The sequence below is a fragment of the Acanthopagrus latus genome, chromosome 19, assembly GCF_904848185.1.
Source record: "Acanthopagrus latus isolate v.2019 chromosome 19, fAcaLat1.1, whole genome shotgun sequence".
Lineage (NCBI taxonomy): Eukaryota > Metazoa > Chordata > Actinopteri > Spariformes > Sparidae > Acanthopagrus > Acanthopagrus latus.
In genome coordinates this window covers 155,483-178,531 of record NC_051057.1, presented here as the reverse complement: position 1 = coordinate 178,531, position 23,049 = coordinate 155,483, and the positions used below count along the sequence as shown (strand labels likewise).

At 41.7% G+C, this 23,049-nt stretch overlaps 1 protein-coding gene across 1 annotated transcript in view; it reads left to right on the top strand.

The window, feature by feature from the left end:
- Positions 1-22,623, top strand: part of LOC119009027 (calcium/calmodulin-dependent 3',5'-cyclic nucleotide phosphodiesterase 1A-like) — a gene marked incomplete at its 5' end in the record, with an annotated part of 100,730 nt that extends 78,107 nt beyond the window's left edge. The window contains 4 exons of the mRNA XM_037079917.1: positions 3,960-4,080; positions 15,694-15,857; positions 17,402-17,647; positions 21,794-22,623. Coding sequence (XP_036935812.1) covers positions 3,960-4,080; positions 15,694-15,857; positions 17,402-17,647; positions 21,794-21,954 — 692 coding nt within the window. The remainder of the gene's footprint in view (positions 1-3,959; positions 4,081-15,693; positions 15,858-17,401; positions 17,648-21,793) is intronic.
- Positions 22,624-23,049: the final 426 nt, after the last annotated feature.

Below are 23,049 nucleotides of genomic sequence, written 5' to 3'. Positions count from 1 at the left end.
GGCTACCTCAAGCAGCTAATTGAGGTAAAAATGGACAAAGTACATTTAATCAAATATTAGAATTACTGTATGTACATGTTTGATCAAGCAGATGTGGTCACATTTTCAGAATACCTATAATTAATTCATTACTGAACCAAACTTCATGAATATTTTTTGTGACAAAGTATTAGTATTATGTGTTCCACTGATTCCATCACAGAAAAATGACAGTTGTAGAAATCATTGGAACTGAAGACAACCATTATATGCTCTTTTCAAGTGTACAAGTTGACCTTATCTGTAGCTGAAGTAGCAGAAATGGTAGTAGAAGTAAAGACTGTAGTAGTAATAAAAGCCACAGGTGTAACCAATTATCAGGTATAAATATAAGTGGAATGTCTTATTTATGCATTCATTGATGATCATATATCTGCTTTCTGGGTCAATAATAGATGAGTTATGAGTTATGATTTGTTTGTTTGTTTGAAATTAGTGTCCGACCGATAAGGATTTTTTGGCCCGATAACGATTATTAGAGGGGGTGCAATCACCGATAACCAATATGCAACCGATATAGTGAGTTTTTGAGCTGGAATGAACACATTCCTGGGATTGTGCATAGATTTTGCACCAGTATGATTATGCAATAGTACAGTCACAGTGACAGTAGTACAAACAGATGCTTTCTTAAACCAATGTCTTTATTCAAGACTTTTAACATTTAAGAGACTTTTTTTAAATGACATTTAACATTTGAACTTGCTAAGTCAAGCTGAGAAAAAGTGCAGATTAGCACACAAACAAAAATAAGATAAATAATGTAGCAGAACTTTCAATAAATAAATAAAGATAAATGACTGGTCAGGTGGTCGGTAGGTTTCGTGGTGTAGAGTTGGGGAGGGACTTTACTGAAATGTGAGCTTAGCCAAAGTCTCTGGCTGAGCTCAGCACGCCCCACTGGACAAAAAAAATCAGTACACCAGTGTGTGCTTTTGTCATTGTCACATTTTTTTTTTTCTATCGGCACAACATTTCACCGATACGATAGAACCCCCGATAGAAATTGGGCCATTCTATCAGGCCCCGATACATCAGTGGCCGATAATTGGTTGGTCCCTATTTGAAATGTTTCCTATAAGAAGCATGCCAGCCTTCAATTTTGCAAGATGATTGAGAAATTCTATTCTTTTTGCCCAAGTACAAATGACACACATTCCAGGTTACTGGGTTTGAAGTTTCTATGATAATGTGAAGTGGGTCAACCTGAGTCTGAGGTGGTGAGAGAGCGAGAGAGGCGGAAGGTGGATCTCTGGTCTCACAGAATACCAGTATCTGTTGATATTAACCCTTCATGGTCGAACAGTCGGTCCACCTTTTGCAGCTATTACAGCTTCAACTCTTCTGGGAAGACTGTCCACAAGGTTGAGGAGAGTGTTTATAGGAATTTTTGACCATTCTTCCAAAAGCGCATTGGTGAGGTCACACACTGATGTTGGTCGAGAAGGCCTGGCTCTCAGTCTCCGCTCTAATTCATCCCAAAGGTGTTCTATCGGGTTCAGGTCAGGACTCTGTGCAGGCCAGTCAAGTTCATCCACACCAGACTCTGTCATCCACGTCTTTATGGACCTTGCTTTGTGCACTGGTGCACAGTCATGTTGGAAGAGGAAGGGGCCCGCTCCAAACTGTTCCCACAAGGTTGGGAGCATGGAATTGTCCAAAATGTTTTGGTATCCTGAAGCATTCAATGTTCCTTTCACTGGAACTAAGGGGCCAAGCCCAGCTCCTGAAAAACAACCCCATACCATAATTCCTCCTCCACCAAATTTCACAGTTGGCACAATGCAATCTGAAATGTACCGTTCTCCTGGCAACCTCCAAACCCAGACTCGTCCATCAGATTGCCAGATGGAAAAGCGTGATTCATCACTCCAGAGAACGCGTCTCCACTGCTCTAGAGGCCAGTGACGGCGTGCTTTACACCATTGCATCCGACGCCTTGCATTGCACTTGGTGATGTGTGGCTTGGCTGCAGCTGCTCGGCCATGGAAACCCATTCCATGAAGCTCTCTGCGTACTGTACTTGGGCTAATCTGAAGGTCACATGAAGTTTGTAGCTCTCTAGCAATTGACTGTGCAGAAAGTCGGCGACCTCTTTGCACTATGCGCTTCAGCATCCGCTGACCCCTCTCCGTCACTTTACGTGGCCTACCACTTCGTGGCTGAGTTGCTGTTGTTCCCAAACGCTTCCATTTTGTTATAATAGAGCTGACAGTTGACTGTGGAATATTTAGGAGCGAGGAAATTTCACGACTGGATTTGTTGCACAAGTGGCATCCTATGACAGTTCCATGCTGGAATTCACATAACATAGTGTAAAATAATACTTAAGTAAAATAAGCAGTCACTGATGATGATTGTTGTATTTACTCAATGATAATCAAAGGTGAGGGAGTCATGATAAGAAGTTGAAATGAATACATTTCAACAGTCATTCCACACCAGCTGACTGTGCACTTATCAATTGAATTCACTGTATTGTAAAGCCTAAGGATGTGGAATGTAACCAAACACAAGAGTGGAATCATGTAAACAAATATGCAACCCTTCTATTATTTTACAGAAATTGCAGTAAAAAGAGTAATCAAAAATAATGGGATACATCAAGGAGGAAATTTGTTTTTTAAAAAACAAAAAACGGCCACAGTTTTTGGAAAGATAAGGGTGTATTCTGAGGAAAATACCTTGTTTTTAAAAAATACCAAGGCAAGAGATGAAAATATACTGATGTCAGGAACAGATGTGATTCCAGAGAAAGAGGGAGAAGTTAGATAATTCCTCAAAGACTTTGTCTGTGTATGTGGTCTTGGGTTTTGCTGCAATAAACAATAAACAATGGCAATAAACTCTACTGCACTAAGCTTTGAAGGCTGCTGTGGATTTTTGGGTGATTTTTGAGACTGTGAAAAACTATTTGAACAAACAAAGAACAACGTGTAATTAGATGACAATAGACAAGCAGGAAACTACAGTGAACAAAAAACACTGCATAAGGAGTATCCTCCTTAGAAAGGCTGTGATATTGATTCTTTGATTGTGTATTGAGATGGTGAACATATGAGATTTTACTATGTTTTTTTTCGGGATGCCTTGAAGGTGAGACTGTCTCACAAGCTGCAGGTGTGTATATCCAAAATAGTCTCTTTCAGTTGTTTGATTACTTTTCTTACTGTTTGTATTCAGTCGTTAAGTGATTTGACACCTGGTTTGAATACAATGGCTGTAAGCTAATTGTAGACCGGAGGGTAAAGTCTTTTATCACTCCGTGAAGTGGAATTAGGAGGTCTAGTTTTTTGTTGTTGCTAGAAAGGACAATACATTATATTATGCTCATTCCCACTTTGTTTGTATCCTTGCATGCCTTTATTGGTTTGGATTGCTGGATCCACATGGTTGGGAGCCATCTATTTCAATGTTTATGGGTCTGTGGTAATACTTATTGGTGAAGGCTTCTAAGTTTGTTACTTCCTCCTCTTCAAAGGTAAAGGTAAAGTTAAACTTATTTGAAACTAATTTTTGTAATCACAAGGGTTTAAAAAAGTGAAACATTGTTTGTGTCCTTTGTGTCTTGCTACATCTATTTTGAAAAAAATGAGTGCTGATGAAGAATTGGATAGTCTCACAGGTGGGGGAATGCTGCTCCCTTGTCTGTTGGTATGGTATTTGAGGTTGATTTGATCTGCATTGATGACAGTAGTTGGTATAAATTGGTTTCACAGTTACATGTTTCTACAAGCTCTTGAAAAAATTTTTAGGGAGTTTACAGAATTTTGTTGCTAGTGACCACCTTGGACCTTGCCTCTGTGAACAGGTCACATGATTAGAGCGTCATCCTCACACCCGAATACATCTAATGATTTCCTGGAGGAACAGGCAGAACAAATTGAATTATAACCTGGCACTGTTATTGTTTCCAACAGGATTCATTGACTTCATTGTGGAGCCAACATTCTCCGTCTTGACAGAAATGATGGAGACAATTGTGACACCGCTTATTGAAGAGGCATCTCGCTCTGGAATGGATGGCTTCAGACGCTCAAGGTGACACATTCAAAACCCTCATATCCTGTGTGACACAACATTGTTAGATAATACCATTCTTGAGAATATGGATTAAGTAGATATGTTATAAAACAAGATCCCAGCAGCCACACCATATTTACATTTTGTTGCACCTTTGTCTTACACCATCAGACACCATAAAAAGTGAATTATTCATCTATTATCTTAGATGTTTCTATCATTATATTGACTCATTCACTGTGCCATTTTTCTCAGATATACAGCATATATAACATCATTTTCATGGAGAACCTCATCTCACAGGTGATTTAACTGACATTGACTTATAGCAGTTGACTGTATCTGTAGCTCAGGAGTTACAATGGGTTGTCAAGTAATCAGGGGTCGTCCAGCAATCAGAAGGCCACTGGTTCAAATCCCCAGCTCCTCTGGCTGCATATCAAAGTACTGAGCTCCTGATGTGCAGTTGGCACCTTGCATGGCAGTCTCTGCCATCAGTGTATGAATGTGTATGTGAATGGGTGAATGTGACAAGTGTTGTTAGGCACTTTGAGCAGTCAGCAGACAGGAAAAGTGCTATAGAAATGCAAGTCCATATGCCATCAGTACGAGAATTAAAGCATACATGGGAATAATGGGGGCTGGAGGGGGCAGACATATCTACCTGAATTTTAAATGGACTTTTTTATTTGTTAGAAATGAGAGATGGGAATTTTTAATTTAGGACACTTGGTTAAATTAAGAGGAAGAACTGTAATACCTAAGTACTCTCTTTCATAGATGGTAACAGCAATATTTCTGTAATATAATTAGGTGAATACCTACACAACTTACTTTTTTTTTTAATTTTCTTACTGTGTGTAATATTTGTTTATCATTTTCAAAAGAAGGGAAGAAATAGGCCTAATTCATTGATAGAGCACATATGTGCTGCAACCATTGCCACCCACTGGCCATTATTTATATTTCTGGTTGAACAATCAAAATCCTCTGAGGGGCATGTGAGTAACTATTATTACTATTTATGTTGTTATTTTAAATTCTTTTTAACATGCTGATACAACCCTTAAGTTATTTACCTTTCAGTTGTTCAGTATCATTAAAATACAATTCAGCTTGGACAAAGGAGAGGACTCAGATGCAGTAATGGCAGAAGTAATGTCAGGTATTATTAATCTGTTTTGCAACTCTTCAGAATGAATGAAACCAAAAGCTATGAAGGACGAACAAGACAAACAACATAAAACAGGGAAATAACAAAAAGCGCTCCCAAAGGAGGAAAACGTACTCTGTACTGAATTCAAGATTATATACAAAAATTACAAACAAAAAAACACTCCGAAGAGGAAGCACAAAGGCTATGAAAATTATCTACACTGTCTATGAAAAAGATTACAACAAAAATCGCTCCAGAAGGAGGGAAAGAAAGGCTATGGAAAACACTAAACGGAAAATCAAAATCCTAACCAGAAATTAATGAAATCAAAATCACTATTCTAAAGAGGTCAAAATCAGAAAAACAAAACAAGGCAATACTTATCGAAACAAGGTACAAGACTGTGGCACAGGGCTTTGGTACACGACATGGAAGACGAAATACTTTGGCAATGCAGACAGGGGAAGACAAGGACTTTATACACATGGGGGAGGGGAACACAGGTGAAAACAGGATTAGGGATGATGTCAGACCAGGGACACAAGAGACAGGGCAAGTGACCTGAAACGAGAGGAGAGTTACTTTCAAAATAAAACACAAATTCACAAGAAAGACCCCAAGACAGGACAAACCTCACTGCGATGTGACAGTTTCATTTATATACATTTAATATCAGTTTGTTAAACTTTTCTTGTTCCAGCTTTGGTGTCCACAAACATCACATTTTCTCAAGATCATTTCCTAAGAATTGATCTTCAGAAAATGTGACATTTGTTGATCCCCCCCAATAGTAAAGTGAGATATACAAACTTGCATGAAACAGCATCATATCAAAAAGTAGAGTAGTAGTAGTTCTAAATTTATCAACCCAAAATATATGATCCGGACTTGCACAGCTTTTGCACACTTAAGGATCAACATGATCAAGGGAGAATAACAAGGGCTGACAAAATCAGGAAAAAAACTCCCGCACAGTGTTGCAGTTCACTTGCAAGTAGGTTTTATAATGTTTTATATATATGTTGCAGCATTCAGACCTTCATCAAGTTGTGTGAAGTACCAAAACGTTGTCATTTACCTGTTGAGAACTAGCATCTATTTTGTGTCTCTGCTTGATAATTAACAGAGTATATCTCTGCACCCACAAGGTCTATTTGAATCAACAAGGTATAATAAAGGAAGGTTCTGACTCAGAACCGGTTCCAGCTGGGAATGTGTTATTGATTCTTCTTCATGATTGTCTCATTTCCCTGCCTGCACAAGGAAATTTTGCGTCACGGCACATTTGCACCATACTCTCTGCGACGACTCAGACCTTCAACCGTGAGGCAGCATCATGGAGAATAGGAAGCGATCTAAACCCTGGCTGCATTTCACCAAACAAGAGCTGTGTCCCAATTCAGGGTCTGCACCCTTCAAGGACCAGCCCTTTGCAGTCTCCCTGAAGGAGAGTCCTTGGAGAGACCTGCAGGCTGCGTCAGCCATTGTTAAATGGGACGGTCTAGCCTTCAGAGCATTTCCTGATTGTGTCACCAGATGTTCCCGCCCCTACCTGTACATCACTATTTATGCAGCCTAGGTCTGTGAAAGTGACAAGAAGAGTAAAGGTTGACTGTCAAATATGTTTGAGCTAAATGAATTCCTGATTTCCTTTTTAATCCTCTTGTGGAGGAAGAGGAGAAGCGGCTCTGGTTTATCTCAGGTTGAGAGAGGACCGTGGAGAGGTAAACCTGTCACTGAACTCACAGTAATGTTATCATTAGCTAACAGTTTGGGGTAATTAATATCCTGATACATTATGTTAATGCTGACATATAAACTGTTGATCACCACATACGGTTTTATTTTAATTTTAAAGGCATTATTCCTATTTAAAGTGTTTGGAAGATAGGTTTGTTTGTTGTAATAATCTATTGTTGTTATTATTATTATTATTATTATTATTAGATTGTTAAATTATAATTCTTGCCTCATTCTTAAAACATTCTTAATGACATGCCAGCCGTAGATCGAGTCAGCCCTGTAAACCCAGTTGATGGATAATAAGGAGACTGGACCCCCAAACACCCTGATTCCCAACCCAGATGATGTCCCACTGACACCTGGGTCTTTATTGTGGCATCCCATTATAGGAACACAAGCCCTTTGACTCTGTGTGGTCCTGTTCTGCCATGATTATCTTTGACCCAAATTGGCCCCTTCCTCCAGCATCATGATATAGTCCTCACCTAACCTCTTGACCTGGTAGATCTTCTCCTCTCCACAGAGTGGGAGGATGTTGTTTTTCTTGCTATGAACAGATCACCAGAGACCTTCTTTTAATAAAGAAGATGACCTCCTTTTTCTCCGGTCAAACGAGGTCAAGCACGATAGAGTCTTATTTCAGAAGAAAGAAGAACTGTTTTCTAACACAGATGTTGTGATTTAAGGTGTCTTACTCTCTCCCTCTGGAAGACTCTTCAGTGGAGGAAGATTGGCTGAGAAACCTAATCTGTGTGTTCTTCCATCTCACATGTCCAACTGTAAAGCCCCCCCACAGATGGCCAACTTCCTTATTCGACCACTTTCTGACCACTCTGTTGCCTCTTGTCTGACCCGTTTGGCAGAAAAATTGCATTGAAACACACTGCTTCGACGTGCTGCCTACTCCGGGGTGGCGCTCGTGTTGTGAGTTGTAAACGAGAGGCTTATGCACGCAACTCTCTTTACTTTCGATCAAAACGAAACTTAACTATTTCAGATAAAAACAGCCGCATACTAAACATGTAGCAAGGCATTACCAAACGAACACACATTAATTCATTCTGAATGGACATAACAACTAGTCTCGTGCCAGTACTGCAATACATGAAAACGTGAAAACAAGAAATGATGGAACGGAGTGCATAGAAAAACAAAGCGCACATAATATTCTGCCCCTCCCACACACTGTGCTGATTCGCTAGCACACCGCCAATCAGAACGGCCATTCAGCTGGCACACAACCAATCAGAGAATCCAATGGTTCAGATGTCCAACAGCCCTCCTCCTCAGACTTCACATGCTCAGTCGGAGCCGACAACGTCCGCACGGCTCTGAAAGCTTCCAGCAACTGAATGCACCAAACATATTTGTTCCCGACCTCGTCCTAGTCTCTCCAAATGCTTCAGACGTCCAACGGTTGGGCCGGTTTGTTCCTGCCGTAAGTTACGACCGTTATTGTTCCTGGATCTGACATTTCAATCCCACTGCAGTCTCTATCCTCATCCAAATTCCAATACATTCTGAATAACTAATGAACTACAATTTCATCTTCTTAATTTTAGCAGATTCTCAGATAGCCTAAGAAGGTCATACTTTAGATCTTTCCCATGTTATTGTCAAGCCCAAATGAAGTTTATTACTTAATGAGTTTGAGGTCTGGAAGTTTTGTTAAGATAGAACTAGAAGGAATGTGTATAAGTCCTTGGTCCTACCGTGTACTGTATAGCTTTTAAGATAGTGAAGTTTTGGGAAGGTTAAACATGATTTTGAAACATGAAAACAGTAGTTTAGTTAGATTAAACTTTTGTGAGCCTAAACTCAGGACACAGAAGGAGGGACTGTAAGCCCCCCCCCCCCCAATCTGCCTGCTGCAGGTCATAAAGACGGAGAGACATGCTCTGCTCCTCACTTCTGATTTCTGACTTCTTCTTCTTTCTGACTACCTCTTCTTCTCTTTACTTCTTCGCCTCATTTCTTCTCCTCTCTGCTTCTCCTCTTCACTCTCCCACTCTTCTATGTCTTTTCTTCTTTCTTTCCTTTTTATTCTTTTTAAAGTAATCTTTAATTTTATTTTCGTAACAAGCTCTATGAAAAGCAAATTTAACCACCACTTTAAGTGCTTTACTTTTATCCACGTTTGACAGAATAAGATTATTTTCTTTTTGGTTCTTGATTTTAATATACCGTTAAAGTATCACCGCCTGATCCAGAAGAGGTTGAATTAGTTTAAGAATCAGAACCACCACCTGAAACAACAAAGAAATAGTCTTTTTCAAGACTATCCTCATTTGATGAAGAATGTTGCAGTAATTGTATGCTTCAGAAGACAAGTGGTCTCCAACTTAAAGGCTCTGCCCCCAGTGCACTCAAGTGGACATCCTGCTGGGCCTTTGGTTCCTCAACAGAGTACCAGACTTCATTCTGGCCACCAGACCGACACGGCAAGCCCGCAGTCGAACCCAGACCACTTGAGGAAACCAAACTTCAAGACCTCCTGACTCCCAGAGAAAACAGACTGAACGTATTCATACAGCTGGATCCACACATGTGAGAACGAGTTGGGGTCCAAAGTTATGACTTCTGTCAAAGTTCTGGCTTTCTATCTTATGAACTTAAGTGAATTGAGATTAGGGCTTGTTTATATTAAAAATTACGCTAACCCCAGAGATCTTCTTTTATTAATTTACAAAGACTAAGCACATCTGCCCCAAGTGATTGTACTGATGTCACTTTTTTTTCCGTTGACAAAATTCGACTTTTAAGCCATGGTGAAGTTTTGGGAAGGTAAAACATGATTCCGAAATATTAAAACAATAGTTTAGTTAAATTAAAGTTTTGGGAGTCTAAACTCAGATCACAGAAAGTATGACACTATCAGCTGGCCCCCACCCCTTTTGGTCCCTCTGCTGCAGATCATAAAACAGAGACATGCTCTCCTCGCTGCTCACTTCTTCTCCTCCTCTCTCTCCCACTCCTCTATGTCTTCTCTTCTTTTCTTTCATTCCTATTTTATTTTTAAAGTAGTCTTTACTTTTATTTTTGCAACAAGATCTAAGACAAGTGAATTCAGTCATTACTTTAAGTACTTTACTTTACAAGTTTTTAACAGAATGAAGTTCTTTTCTTTTTGATTTTTAATAGTATCACCGCCTGGATCCAAAAGAAGTTGAATTAGTTTAAGAATCCGAACCAACACTCGAAACAACAAAGAAAAAGTCTTTTTCAAGACTACCCTCATTTGATGTTGAACGTTGCAGTTATTGTCTGATTCAGCAGCCGTACAAGCCGACTCTGCCCCCAGCGCTCCCAAAGCGAACATCCCTGCTAGGCCTCGGACAGACAGTGCTTCAATAGAGTACCGGCCCTCTGGCTATTGGGACCGACACGCCAAGCCATAGTCCAGCCCAGAACTCTCGAGGAAACCAAACTTCAGGACCTCCTGACTCCCAGACAAACAGGCTGAACGTCTTCATACAGCTGGATCCATACAAATGAGAACGAGTTGGTGTCTAATGTTCTGACTTCTGAGTTCTGACTCCTATCTTATGAACTTATGAAAATTGAGATTAGCTTCTCGTTGGTATTGAAAATTACTCCCGTAAATATTTAATATATAAAAACCTGACCCTTTAATTTCACCATCTGCCGATGGTCACATAACTACTTTGCTTATTACAGTCTTTACATTTTGCTATTTGTCGTTGTTTGTCTAAAATTGTCATTTCAATTATTTTACCCCAAATTATTTGGTTAATAAATAAGTTAATATATAAGTGTTTGTCGTTGTCTGGAACTTAATTTTAATTTGGAGAACCAATGGATCTGTACAAACAAGTCCACTGCTTCAGAATATGAGATAAATAGATTTGAAACCGATTTGGACTGTTCAAGCCAAATTTGTGCAGTTAGATGTTTGGAATGATTTCCGTCAGATCATTCCAATAATTAAACTGTGGAGGTGGTGCCCCATTTACGAGTGTGTTATTTATCACCAGTGATTAATTACCTTTATTATCAAGCAGTAGTATCCCCTACACAACGAACTGACAAAGAGTGATAGGGAACAAAGGCTTAAATGCACAGGCACACTCAGGGCCGTTGCTAGCCATTTCGGTGCCCTAAGCACAAATGCTTTGTAGTGCCTGGACATAGTAAACACAGAACAAATTAGTCAAGTATATACCCTTGTAAGTAATAATGTGCAAATTTCTTAGGAAAAGAAAATATACATAAGTACAAATAATTGCACAATAGGATTTACTCAATCAAGGAACTTTAAATAAGTGGGGGCACATATGTCTTTCCAGTGTCACTTGCCGATGGCCTCTCAGTGACAGGACTCACTACTCTTTCAGAAGCGGTAGCTGTGTGTGTAGTTGTATCTGTACCTGAACTGGTAGTTGATGGTTGTTGGTCAGGGCTGGGAGCTGTTGCAAAATCTGCAGACCAGCTGGTTGACGGTTGATGTGGGCTCGATCTGCTGGTTGATGGCTGCTCTAGATCTTCCTCCTGGCCTTGAGCTCCTCCTTGGACAAATTTAAGCATTGACCCTGCATTTAGAAATACAAGAAAAAATATTCAGGGATTGTGTTGAAAAAGTTTTAAACCACAGTACAAAACATTTTGCATTAGGTTTATGTAGGCCTACATGTAAATCACTGGCATTTTTAAAAATTCAAAACTCAAATTTACATTTATGAAGGTTTCATAAGGAACAATAATTTTGCACATAATTAATAACTCTATATGAATATGAAGGAGAAATCTATAACTTTAAGGTTGATTCTTCTCATATTACAGTTTCACCAACAGATGTCGCCCTTGGCCTATGAACCTGTAAGTTTTCCCTATTTACAGGAGTATCTGAAGATGGACTTTTCATTTCAGAAATCTCCAATTTACCAGGTTTTCGAAAGTCACCGAAATGCAGTATCATGCAAAGTAAACTTGGCGAATAGGGTAGCGATACTTGACTGCACCTCTGACTGTAGCAAGCCCTTAGCTGAGCACAGACATGCTTGCAAAGGCTACAAAATGAACATTCTTTGTTTAAAACATTGTCTTACCTGCAAGCGCCGCATTAGCATCATCTCGCTTTCGCTTCTTCTTTCTTTTCTCCGCTCCCGACTCCTGATGCCTTTTCGAGGCCATGTTAAAACAGCTGTCAAACTTAACTGAGGTTGAGGCATAATCGAACAGACCACTGGGACGTGGGGGAGGGGGGGCACCAAGAGGAGACAGGGGAGAGGGCAGCAAGATTCACCGTTTTCTCCAGCAAATTGTCATAGATGTTGCTTTTGTACTGCTTTATACATGTTAACATGCTTCATTTAATATTTATTTATAGTTACTAGTACCTAGACAATCATGGTGATTTTTCACAAGCCTGATTTTTTGGTGCCCCCCCAGGCACTTGGTGCCCTACGCGCTGTGCGTAATGTGCGTGTGCGGAGCTACGGCGCTGGGCACACTGATGAGGATCAGGTGAGAAGAGGGGGAGGGAAGAGGACAGGTGAGATAAGGAGAGGAAGGCACAGAGGAGAAGGCATGGAAGGAACAATACTGACCAACAGGGGGAGACAAACATGCAAGGAAGGGGAGAAGACAGAGGGAAGAACACTCAAAGGACACGACAGGGCTTGGAAATCAAAACAGAGTATAATCCTGCATCATGACATCAAAGCTGAATTTGCACCTGGGTGTGAAGACTGAAGAATTCCTGGAAACTGAGTTCAGCTCAGAGTCCATTTTGAAATCCACAGTAAACGTCTTCATCTGTGGTTACCAACAGAGCCATACTGTACGAATCAGAGAACAGCATAGTAAAGATGGTTAAGTAGATTACATCATATCTGAAATGAGATCAGTAATTTGTTTTAGATTCCTGATTGGCAAACAAATCAACGGGTCATCTACATTGAATCAGCATACTGTTAGTCACCAAGATTGCAGCGGCTGTAGCTCAGGAGTAGTAATTGGAAGGTTGCTGGGTTGAATCCCATCTCCTCCTAGCTTCATGTCAAGTGTTCAGTGTTCAATACTGAACCTGATGAGCAGTTGGCACCTTGCATGGCAGTGTATGAAAGTGTGACAAGTGTTGTCTTAAAGAAGCGCTGAGCGGTCAGTAGACTGGAAAAGCACTATAGAGATACAAGTCCATTTACCATTTGTGCTTTGATCCCCTGTAGGATCTTCAGCCAATGGAAAGCTTTACACAAATCTGATAACCAAGTTCAGTCCAGTGAGGGACCAGTCATGGGTTTACTGGAACTAAGAGGGGTTTTCTTGTAGAGTGTAGTTACTTGTAGTTACCATGAAACTATGAAGCTGAACAGGAGAACTAAGAGGGCTTTATATTACAGACCGAATAGCCTTAGGTTACCATTCATATAAATGTAATAAGGTGGGATTTACATGCTCTTACCCAGTCAAAATCATTAACATTTGGTTACACTAAAACACAAGCATCAAGTAATGAAGTTTGCTGAGGTGAGACAGTCTGAAGATGCTGACAGTATCCATGATACAGTACAATGTCCCTTGGACATTTGCTGTGCAGTCAATACAGATGGTGAAGATTCTGAGTCATTCATGTCATGGTAATTAGATTAGATTAGATTAGATTAGATTAGATTAGATTAGATTAGATTCAGCCTTTATTGTCACTGTGCACAGTACGAATACAGAGACAAAGAAATGTAGTTAGCGTCTAACCAGAAGAGCAAAAAGCAGTAAATGTTGAACTAAAGGAAGATGCAGCTAGGGGCGGCTGTAGCGGTAGAGCAGGTTGGCTAGTGATCGGAAGGTCGTTGGTTTAAATCCCGACTCCAGGCTGGCCTGAGCTGCATGTCGAAGATGCAGTCTGCTTGAGCAAGATGCTGAACCCCAAATTGCTCCTGATGTGCAGTGCATCTGTCATGGCGGCGCTGCAATCAGTGAGGGCCCTGCGATGAGCTTGTCCAGGGAGTACCCTGCCCTCGCCTGGAGACAGCTGGGATTGGCTCCAGCAACAAACCCTGCACAGGATAAACATGTTATCAGCAGCACTAGAGTGTAGACGTGTAAAATAGTCAAGAGTGCAGTGTTCAGATCGAGTGGGGGGATTCAGTCACTGGGGGATGGGATTGCAGTTGAATGGTCAGTTTTCTTCGTTTACTTTTGATTGATGTATGTGGTGTAGTGGGAGACTACCTTCCTTATCCGTCCAATTATTCCCCTATCTGACTCTGTGACTCCGCTCAAAAGTTAAAGTCCAAATCTGAGGAGAAACGGCTCTGAGACTAAGTCCAAATCAGAGGCGAGACCGCTCAGAGACTAAGTCCAAATCAGAGGCGAGACCGCTCAGAGACTAAGTCCAAATCAGAGGCGAGGCAGCAAGTCTTCAGTCCAAAAAGGAGTTTATTCCAAGAGAAGAAGTTATAAATCCATGAGGTACCCTGGGGCAACTGAGAAATCTCCCCCGATCACCCTCTTTTATACTCGAGGTCAAGGTCACCAGTGCCCTCCTGGACCACCCCCCTCGTCATGATCACGCGAGACTGTCATCTTACTATTCTCATTTTTGTCTGACTTCCTTAAGGCCTACAAAGTGTCTCACCCAGGCCCCTATCTGTGACCTTGGGTGAGCTGTAGCTGCACCTGCTGCTCCCCCACTCCAGCCTTTATTATAAAGGGATCATCAAACCTTGGTCTTTCATCAGGCTCAAATTCCCTGTTAACACAGAACTGCAAGGTGTATTCTCAAATCAATGTATATGCATGATCATGACCCTGTTTATATTTGCCACTACAGTGGTTGGAGGAAAGTGAAATAAGACAAACGTCAAACTTTATACCCTAGTAGCACAGTTGTGTCGTTAGCTTCCAACAGCTGTTATTGTTCAAGTACAAGAATAGACAAATGTACATGCAGAATGCTCACACGTAATTTTAAATACATACATAATACCACATTGTAAACATTTACCAGTGGCAGCTGTTACACAAGGGGGAACAGCAAGTACCAAGTGCATTATTATTGGCAAAACTCAATATTATGCATTCAGTGAAGTCAAATTACAGGAACTAAGTAAAAAGATCTTGCTCTACCTCACCAGTGTGACCATGTGAACATTCACTGAAACCTGTGTTTGTGTCCAACTGCTGATTGTCCAATATGCCTCCTTTTGGTCGCAAGTACCTGAGAAAAAATATTTGGCTTTTTTGTTAAAAACTTTATTTGCAGGTTGATCAGTAGGAGTGAGAATACACACAGACAATTGTCCCATCATTGATGAAAGAAAAGAAAATACATTAATATTAATAGCTTCAATACATTTATAGAAACAGCTATTTAGGCAAGATTTCTTTTTGTTCATTTTGTCAACTACACAAACTCTTCTTCCCTTCTCCTGATGCATGTAATTTCATTAATACCTCTAACAGCAGTATGGCTGGTCAGCATTGTCACATTGTTTTCACTTTTAAGCCTCTTTTAGCCTAATGTTTTATAACTCAATGTGTATGTGTGCATTTACACAGGTTTATCTACATATATGTGTTGTATGTATGAATAATCTCTAGCAAAAAAACAGCATCATAATGGTAACTGAATCTGGGGAACCATCGTAGCATGTAGCTGCTTATTTGAAATTTGATCTTTAATACACATACAGTTACAATTTTAACAAATGCACAGTGTACCTGTATATGTGTATATGTGATTTTCACTGGTGTGCCTGCACTGTCCTTAGTGTCAACAGTGTTAGTGGCAGTGATGGAAAGCATTCCTGTGTGAAAAGTACAGGCTCCGAGGGCAGCTGCTCTCTGACCGCAGTGGACTTCAAGAGCTTCAAGGTCACATGGATCCGAGAGATTCGTCAAAACAAGGAGACATGGAAAGCCCTGGCAGCCAAAGGTAGTTACACTGACCACTTACTGTCCCTAACTCAAATAAGTCAAGATCCACATTTTCAATTACTGATCTTCCTTGTGCATCTGATTAGACATTCTATGACCTGCAGCAAATGTTGGAAGTACCGATTTCCTTTCAACAGAAGCGCAATTGCTTAAGTTGCCTAAGTAATAATTCTATGTCATAGATGACGATGAACTGATTAAGTGTAATGCTAAAATATCAGAATGTTATCACAAAAAATAAAAACAAAACTGTGGTTTAATAAGCACCTACAGAGAGGGACCGTGAGGGTATGTGTCTTAGACATCTTTGCTGAGTGCAGAGGGAAGGATGGGTGACAATGACAGAAAGTAGCAACAGAAATCAAATAGCAACAGAAGGTATATGATAAAATTGAAATAAAGGATAGCTTTAGTAAACACAATGAAGTGTATTTAAGTTAAATGTCCCTCATAGTCAGTCATTATTTTTCTCAAAAGCATTCTCAGGCAAATCTGATGGATTTATCACATTTTCGATGTTTTTGTACTCTAATGTGTTTATACTTTGTCAAACTACACTGGGGGGATTTCCAACCCGCCTTTTTGTGCTGTGTGCAGCTACACTTCCCCCTGTCCTTGTGACTATTTTTATCTATTTTTAAAAAGAAAAAGCCTCCTCTGAGGCGCCACTGATGGCAATCACTCAGGCTGACATTTTCATATAGAAACAACTGAACTCATAACTCAAACAGGTGGATTAATTTCCATGTCATGACGACTACAATGTGTAGAACAGTTTGTCGCAACATCAGAATTTAACTCTGATAATCTTTTGCCTGTGTGCAAGTGGTGGGTGGATCGATCGATAATATCGAATCAAGCGCTGGTATCGATATTGATTGATACCAGCGTAATGAGATTGATACTTTAGTTTCAGTTTCTCTCCTGTATGCACTGCAGTGGTTTCATCAAACTGGCAACCTGCCTGTATGTGTCCGCTGCTTTCAGGTGCTGCCCCTCACAGCGCAATGCAGGCATACTTAGCTCCTCCACCCTCATCTTGTGATTTGTTGATTTACTTATTTCCTGGCAGGCTGATTTTAGAAGCCTGAAACAGTCATTTATCAAACACATGATTTCCTGTGTTTTCCTCGTTTGGTACATCGAATGCTATTTTACAAATGACAAAGTAATCCGATTAACTACAAAGAAAACTAAATCGAGTATAGGATACATATACAACAAAACACATGCGGTCCAAGCTCAGCAGTTGCATTTATCTAGGTTATCTCCATAGCTGTTAACCCACGTGCATGTACTTCATTGGTTCGTCATTAAATGTTGACAAAATTTGGAAATTCATCCACCATGTGGCAGCATACAGCAGCAAGCATACAAGCAAACGAGTCAGTATACTATTTCTTGGCACACCAGCAACCATATCACATTGGATTTCCGACTCAGCACATCCCAGTTATGTTAGCCCTTTTAGCCATTTGGCTTATTGAATGTGTGTTACATCAACTAAAGTGTGCGTGTTTGTTTGGTTGTTTGTGCTGGTAGACCAGAGCGAAAGTGCCACAAAGGAGGAAGAGGACAGTGGCAAGGAAGAAAATGAGGCAGAAGAGAAGAAAGAGTCAGAGAAAAATGTTGACAGAGCCAAGACTGGAGAGGAGGAGATAAAAACAGATGTGGACAAGCAAGAGGAGAACAGGAGGGAGTTGGAGGAGCAACGGCCTGAAAAGGAGGGAGGACACAATAATTTGACTGACGGCCATCGAGGGACGAAGCAGAGGCAAAGTCAGAATGGTATGCACCCCTACAACTTGTGAACACCTGCTGTGTAAACAATTAAGATTTCAAATATATGTACAATTTGATGAAAAAAATAATGTGGTAGTTATTTATTCTGAGTTTTTTTCACTACCACTGCAATAATGGATACAAAGACCCTTGCAAGGTTGCTTTCTGAAATAATGATATTCACGCAGTGATAAGATAGCAATGGTATCCACCCGGATGGAAGAAGTGTAAATTATGAATTATGTTGAATGATAGTAAGATGGCGGCATGCACAGACACAACGGCCTGACGCTCCCGACGCTACTGTGCTACTTTTTGTGTCTTTTATGTCTGTTTTGTTTCTTCATCACACACCCATGCTACAGCAACCCCATCTACAACCGTCAAAAAATGATAAGCATTGGTTTCCAAGCGGAAAGGGAAATATCAAGCGCCTTTTTACGGACTCACAACATCGCATGGAGATAGCAGGACCGCCGGGTGTCCCGTAGACTGTTGTGAGGTCTGGCAGGCGCCAAGGGCACAAGGACAGTAAGCAGAAATGTTGATGTCGGGCGGGCCTGCTAGCCCAGCTAAGGAAAAAGCCGCACCGGCCTTCACTACCATCTATCCTCCTCACAAATGCCAGATCCCTGGGGAACAAGATGGATGAGCTGCAGTCACAGATCGCCTACAATCGCTGCATCCGTGAGTGCTGTCTGCTGATTGTTGGCAAAACCTGGCAACACTCGCTAATCCCTGACGCTACAGTGGAGCTAGCTGGCCGCACCATCCACGACCGAAGCCTCCGGTAAGACCAGAGGAGGGGGACTCTGTGCTTATGTGCTTGAGGACTCAGACACCTACTGCTCTCCTAGAGGCCATGTCTGTCCAGTGCCGACCCTTCTACCTGCCATGGGAGCTAACGGTAGCCATTGTGACTACTGTTTACATCCACCCAAATGCTAACGTGAGCTCAGCACTCGGCCAGCTTCTGCTCATGGTAACAAAACAACAGGGCGCTCAACGGGATGGCGTTCACCTCATCACAGGGGACTTTAACAAAGCATGCCTCAAGACTGTTGTCCCCAAATTCCACCAGCATGTCAAGTGTGCTACCAGGGAGATAACACACCTGATCATGTTTACTCCAACATTAAGCATGCCTACAGAGCGTCCCCCCTCCCCACCTCAGACAATCAGATCACCCCTCCCTGCTCCTCTTCCCAGCCTACACCCCCCTCAGGAGGCAAACAAAACCAGCCACTCAGACCATCACCGCCTGGCCTGGAAATGCTCTCACCCACCTGCAAGACTGGTTTGCCTGCACAGAGTGGAGTATTTTTGATGATCAGGACCTGGACACACACACCGAGTCTGTCTTCTTCTACATCAAGTGCTGCATAGAAAGCGTCACAGTGGTAAGGTGCTTTGGTTCCCAAACAGGAAGCCCTGGATGACAAGTGAAGTCCAGACTCTGATCAGAGCTCACAACTTTGAGACTGTGGTGGAGAGGAGAACGCTGAATAAACTGTTATAGGGACAGATACAGGAAATCTTTCCTGCCACATTACATCACACTGTACAATAAGAGCTAAAACTCTGGTCATAGCACATAGTCTCTATGCACTTTGGTTTTATACACTCTGTTCACTGCACCTGTTATCTGTTATCTTGCACCGCAATTACTCTGCTTATTTTATATTTTATACATTTTGTAAATTTTGTGTATTACTTTTTTTATATGTATGTGTATGGGTTGTTCCTCTTATTTCATTGTGTGATATTGTCTCTGTGTATAATGCTGCTGCTACACCGAAATTTCCCAGCTTGGGATCAATAAAGTATATCTATCTATCTATCTATCTATCTATCTATCTATCTATCTATCTATCTATCTATCTATCTATCTATCTATCTATCTATCTATCTATCTATCTATCTATCTATCGGCCTTCAGGATGGGAGACAGAGCTCTCTACAGCACTGTGAGAGTTGACTTGAGGAGGGGCATCAAACAGGCCAAGGACTCCTACAAGAGGAAAATAGAGGGACACCTGAGAGACAACAACCCGTGTCAGATGTGGAGGGGCATCCAGGCCCTTACCAACTACAAAAGCCGCCCCCGCCCACATCCTCCAGCAGCAGCAGCACCCTGGCAGAGGAGCTGAACAGCTTCTTTGCCCAGTTTAAGACCACCACCAGACACCTGCAGTCACTGCCTCCACCTGGCTCCAGCACCCCATCTCTCTCTCTCCAGCAGCATGGGGTGAGGAAGAATCCCAGGAAAGCTGCTGGTCCTGACAGTATCCCGGAAGCCGTGATTAAGGCATGTGCAGACCAGCTGACAGGGATCCTCACCAGGCTTTTCAACCTCTCACATGCCACCGTCCCCACATGTCTGATGGCCTCCACCATCATCCCCATCCCCAAAAAACCATGCCATAAACAGCCTGAATGATTACAGACCCATTGCCCTGACGTCTGTTATCATGAAGTTCTTGGAGCGGTCAGACTCCCACCACATCAGAGACGTCCCTCCCTTCTTCGACCTGCCTACAGGGCAAACCGGTCCACGGGGGATGCCATCGCCTTCACACTCCACACAGCGCTGAACGACCTGGAAAACAAGAAGAGCTATGTGAGGATGCTCTTCGTGGACTACAGTTCAATACAATCATCCCGCACATTCTTCTTAGCAAACTGATAGAGCTGCAGATCCCCCTCCCCACTGGATCCGGATCAAGAACTTTCTGTCGAGCCGCCCACAATCCATGAGACTCGGCCCCCACCACTCCTCCACACTTCACACTCAGCACTAGTTCCCCTCAAGGCTGCGTTCTGAGCCCTCTACTGTACGCCCTGTACACCTACGAGTGCTCTCCAACCCATCCAACAAACTGCATTATAAAATATGTTGTTGACACCACAGTGGTTGGATGCATCTGTGACAGGGACGAGACAACGTACAGGGCCGGGGTGGAGAAATTGTTGCTCTGGTGCTCAGACAATAACTTGAACCTGAATATCCACAAAACAAAAGAACTTATCATGGACTTCAGGAAACACAGACAGGACTACACCCCCCTCCTCATAAATGGAGAGCAGGTGGAAACTGTCACCACCTTCAAGTTTCTGGGCACCTGCATCTCTGCTTACCACTCCTGGACTTTCAACATCAGGGCCCTGGTTAAGAAGGTTCAGCAGTGGCTACACATCCTGCGTATTCTCAGGAAGAACAGTCTGGACACAAATCTGCTGCTGGCCTTTTACAACTCCTCTGTGGTGAGCATATTAATGCACTGCCTCAATGTGTGGTACTCAGACTCCACAGCTGGGGACAGGAAGGCGGTGCAAGGGGCCATTAACACTGCCCAAAAGATTATCGGTTGCCCTCTTCCCAGCCTGGAAAATATCTCCACATTCTGCTGCCTCAGGAGAACCAAAGCCATCACAGGAGACTCCTCACACCATGCCTACCCCATTTGATCTGTTGCCGTGGGGGAGACGCTACAGGTCAGCAAAATCCCACACCAGCAGGCTGACGAATAGCTTTTTCCCCTGGGCCATCCGAACTGCCAACACCCACGGACACATACTCACAGTCTCCCATTACTCCCCCCACCCCAAACACCGCCCTGAAGAACAAACAATTAGCCTACCGCCCCCTACCTCTCAGCATGTCTGCACTCCTGCAGTCACTTTAATTTTTAACTTTTTTTGAAAGTTTTATGTACTTACACACACAAATATATAATATAATATGTATATATATATATATATATATATATATATATATATTTATTTTTTTATTTTTTTCTATGTGCTGCTCTGTCGATATTTTAAATCTTTAGCCTGTTTTTGTTTTCGTTTGTTTTTGTATGCTGTTTTACACTGTTTGTCTTCTTTTTGTGATGCACGCTGGCACTGTGAGAGCACCCTAAATTTTGTTGTACCCCCCACAGTACAATGACAATAAAGGCTATTCTATTCCATTCTATTCTATTCGTTCTGGAATTTTGTAGATTCATAGAAAGCTACACAAGTTGCAAGAAGCTCTCACAGTGAAAATACGACTTCATGGGATACACATACACAAACACACACAGCTCTAAGTTTAAAGAATAGAATGTGATAATCATGCAAATCATACAAATTTTGGTGTGTTTACAGACATTCAGCCTGATTGCCCTCTGATCCATTTCTACAAGAGACCGAGCTACTGTGTCAGCTCCTACCTGCTGGTCAGTTCAAAGGTCAATGAGATATGGCCCATTGATGCTCGGGGAAAAGCCAGGAGACTGCAGCGTATCTCCCTGCGTCGCCGAAAGTGACTGTGTAGTCTACAGTTGGACATGAGTGTGATATTATCCCATGATAATCAGTCTTTGTTTATATTTGCATTTAGGAGCCTTGTATTCTAGCTTATCTTCAGCTTGATTTTTTCAAAGTATTTTTTATTTTTTTGGCCTTTTATGGCTTTATTGATAGAGTAGCTGAATAGGTGATAGGAAATAGGATGAGAGAGAGGGGGAGTGCCAAGCAGCAAAGGGCCCCAGGCCGTGAGTGGAAACCAGGTCCGCTGCAGCAAGGACAAAGCCTCTGGACATGGGATGCCGCTCTACCAACTGAGCTAAACGGCACCCCAACTTTGGCTTAATTTCAATCTGGTAGTGGTCACTATTGCTTGCTGCCACATTGTTGCCTCTCGTCTCTCCTCTTTAGCCTCGACAAGGCTTCCTTAATGTGCTCCAAGAGAAGATTTGTATGATTAATTTTGTCATCATATATTTTGTTTAACTATTTTAAAGTGTATTATTTTATTTGTATTGTATATATTTATAAGCATTTGCATTGATTCTACTGCTTGTCTTTGTCCAGCACATGTATGTGTTCTAAGCAGTACTGTTGTCTTTTTACAGCTCATTTTCATTGTGTTATTTTGATCAATTTGGTCAATATGTTATGTTAAGTGTGTTGATAAATAAAAGATTACGTTATAACTGTTTCTCTTAAGTGCCCCACCACTCCCCCCATGAAAAGAACCACACGTTGTCTTAAGTTACTGACTGGCAGGGCCGTTGCTAGCCATTTGGTGCCCTAAGCACAAATGCTTTGTAGTGCCTGGACATAGTAAACACAGAACAAATTAGTCAAGTATATACCCTTGTAAGTAATAATGTGCAAATTTCTTAGGAAAAGAAAATATACATAAGTACAAATAATTGCACAATAGGATTTACTCAATCAAGGAACTTTAAATAAGTGGGGGCACATATGTCTCTCCAGTGTCACTTGCCGATGGCCTCTCAGTGACAGGACTCACTACTCTTTCAGAAGCGGTAGCTGTGTGTGTAGTTGTATCTGTACCTGAACTGGTAGTTGATGGTTGTTGGTTAGGGCTGGGAGCTGTTGCAAAATCTGCAGAC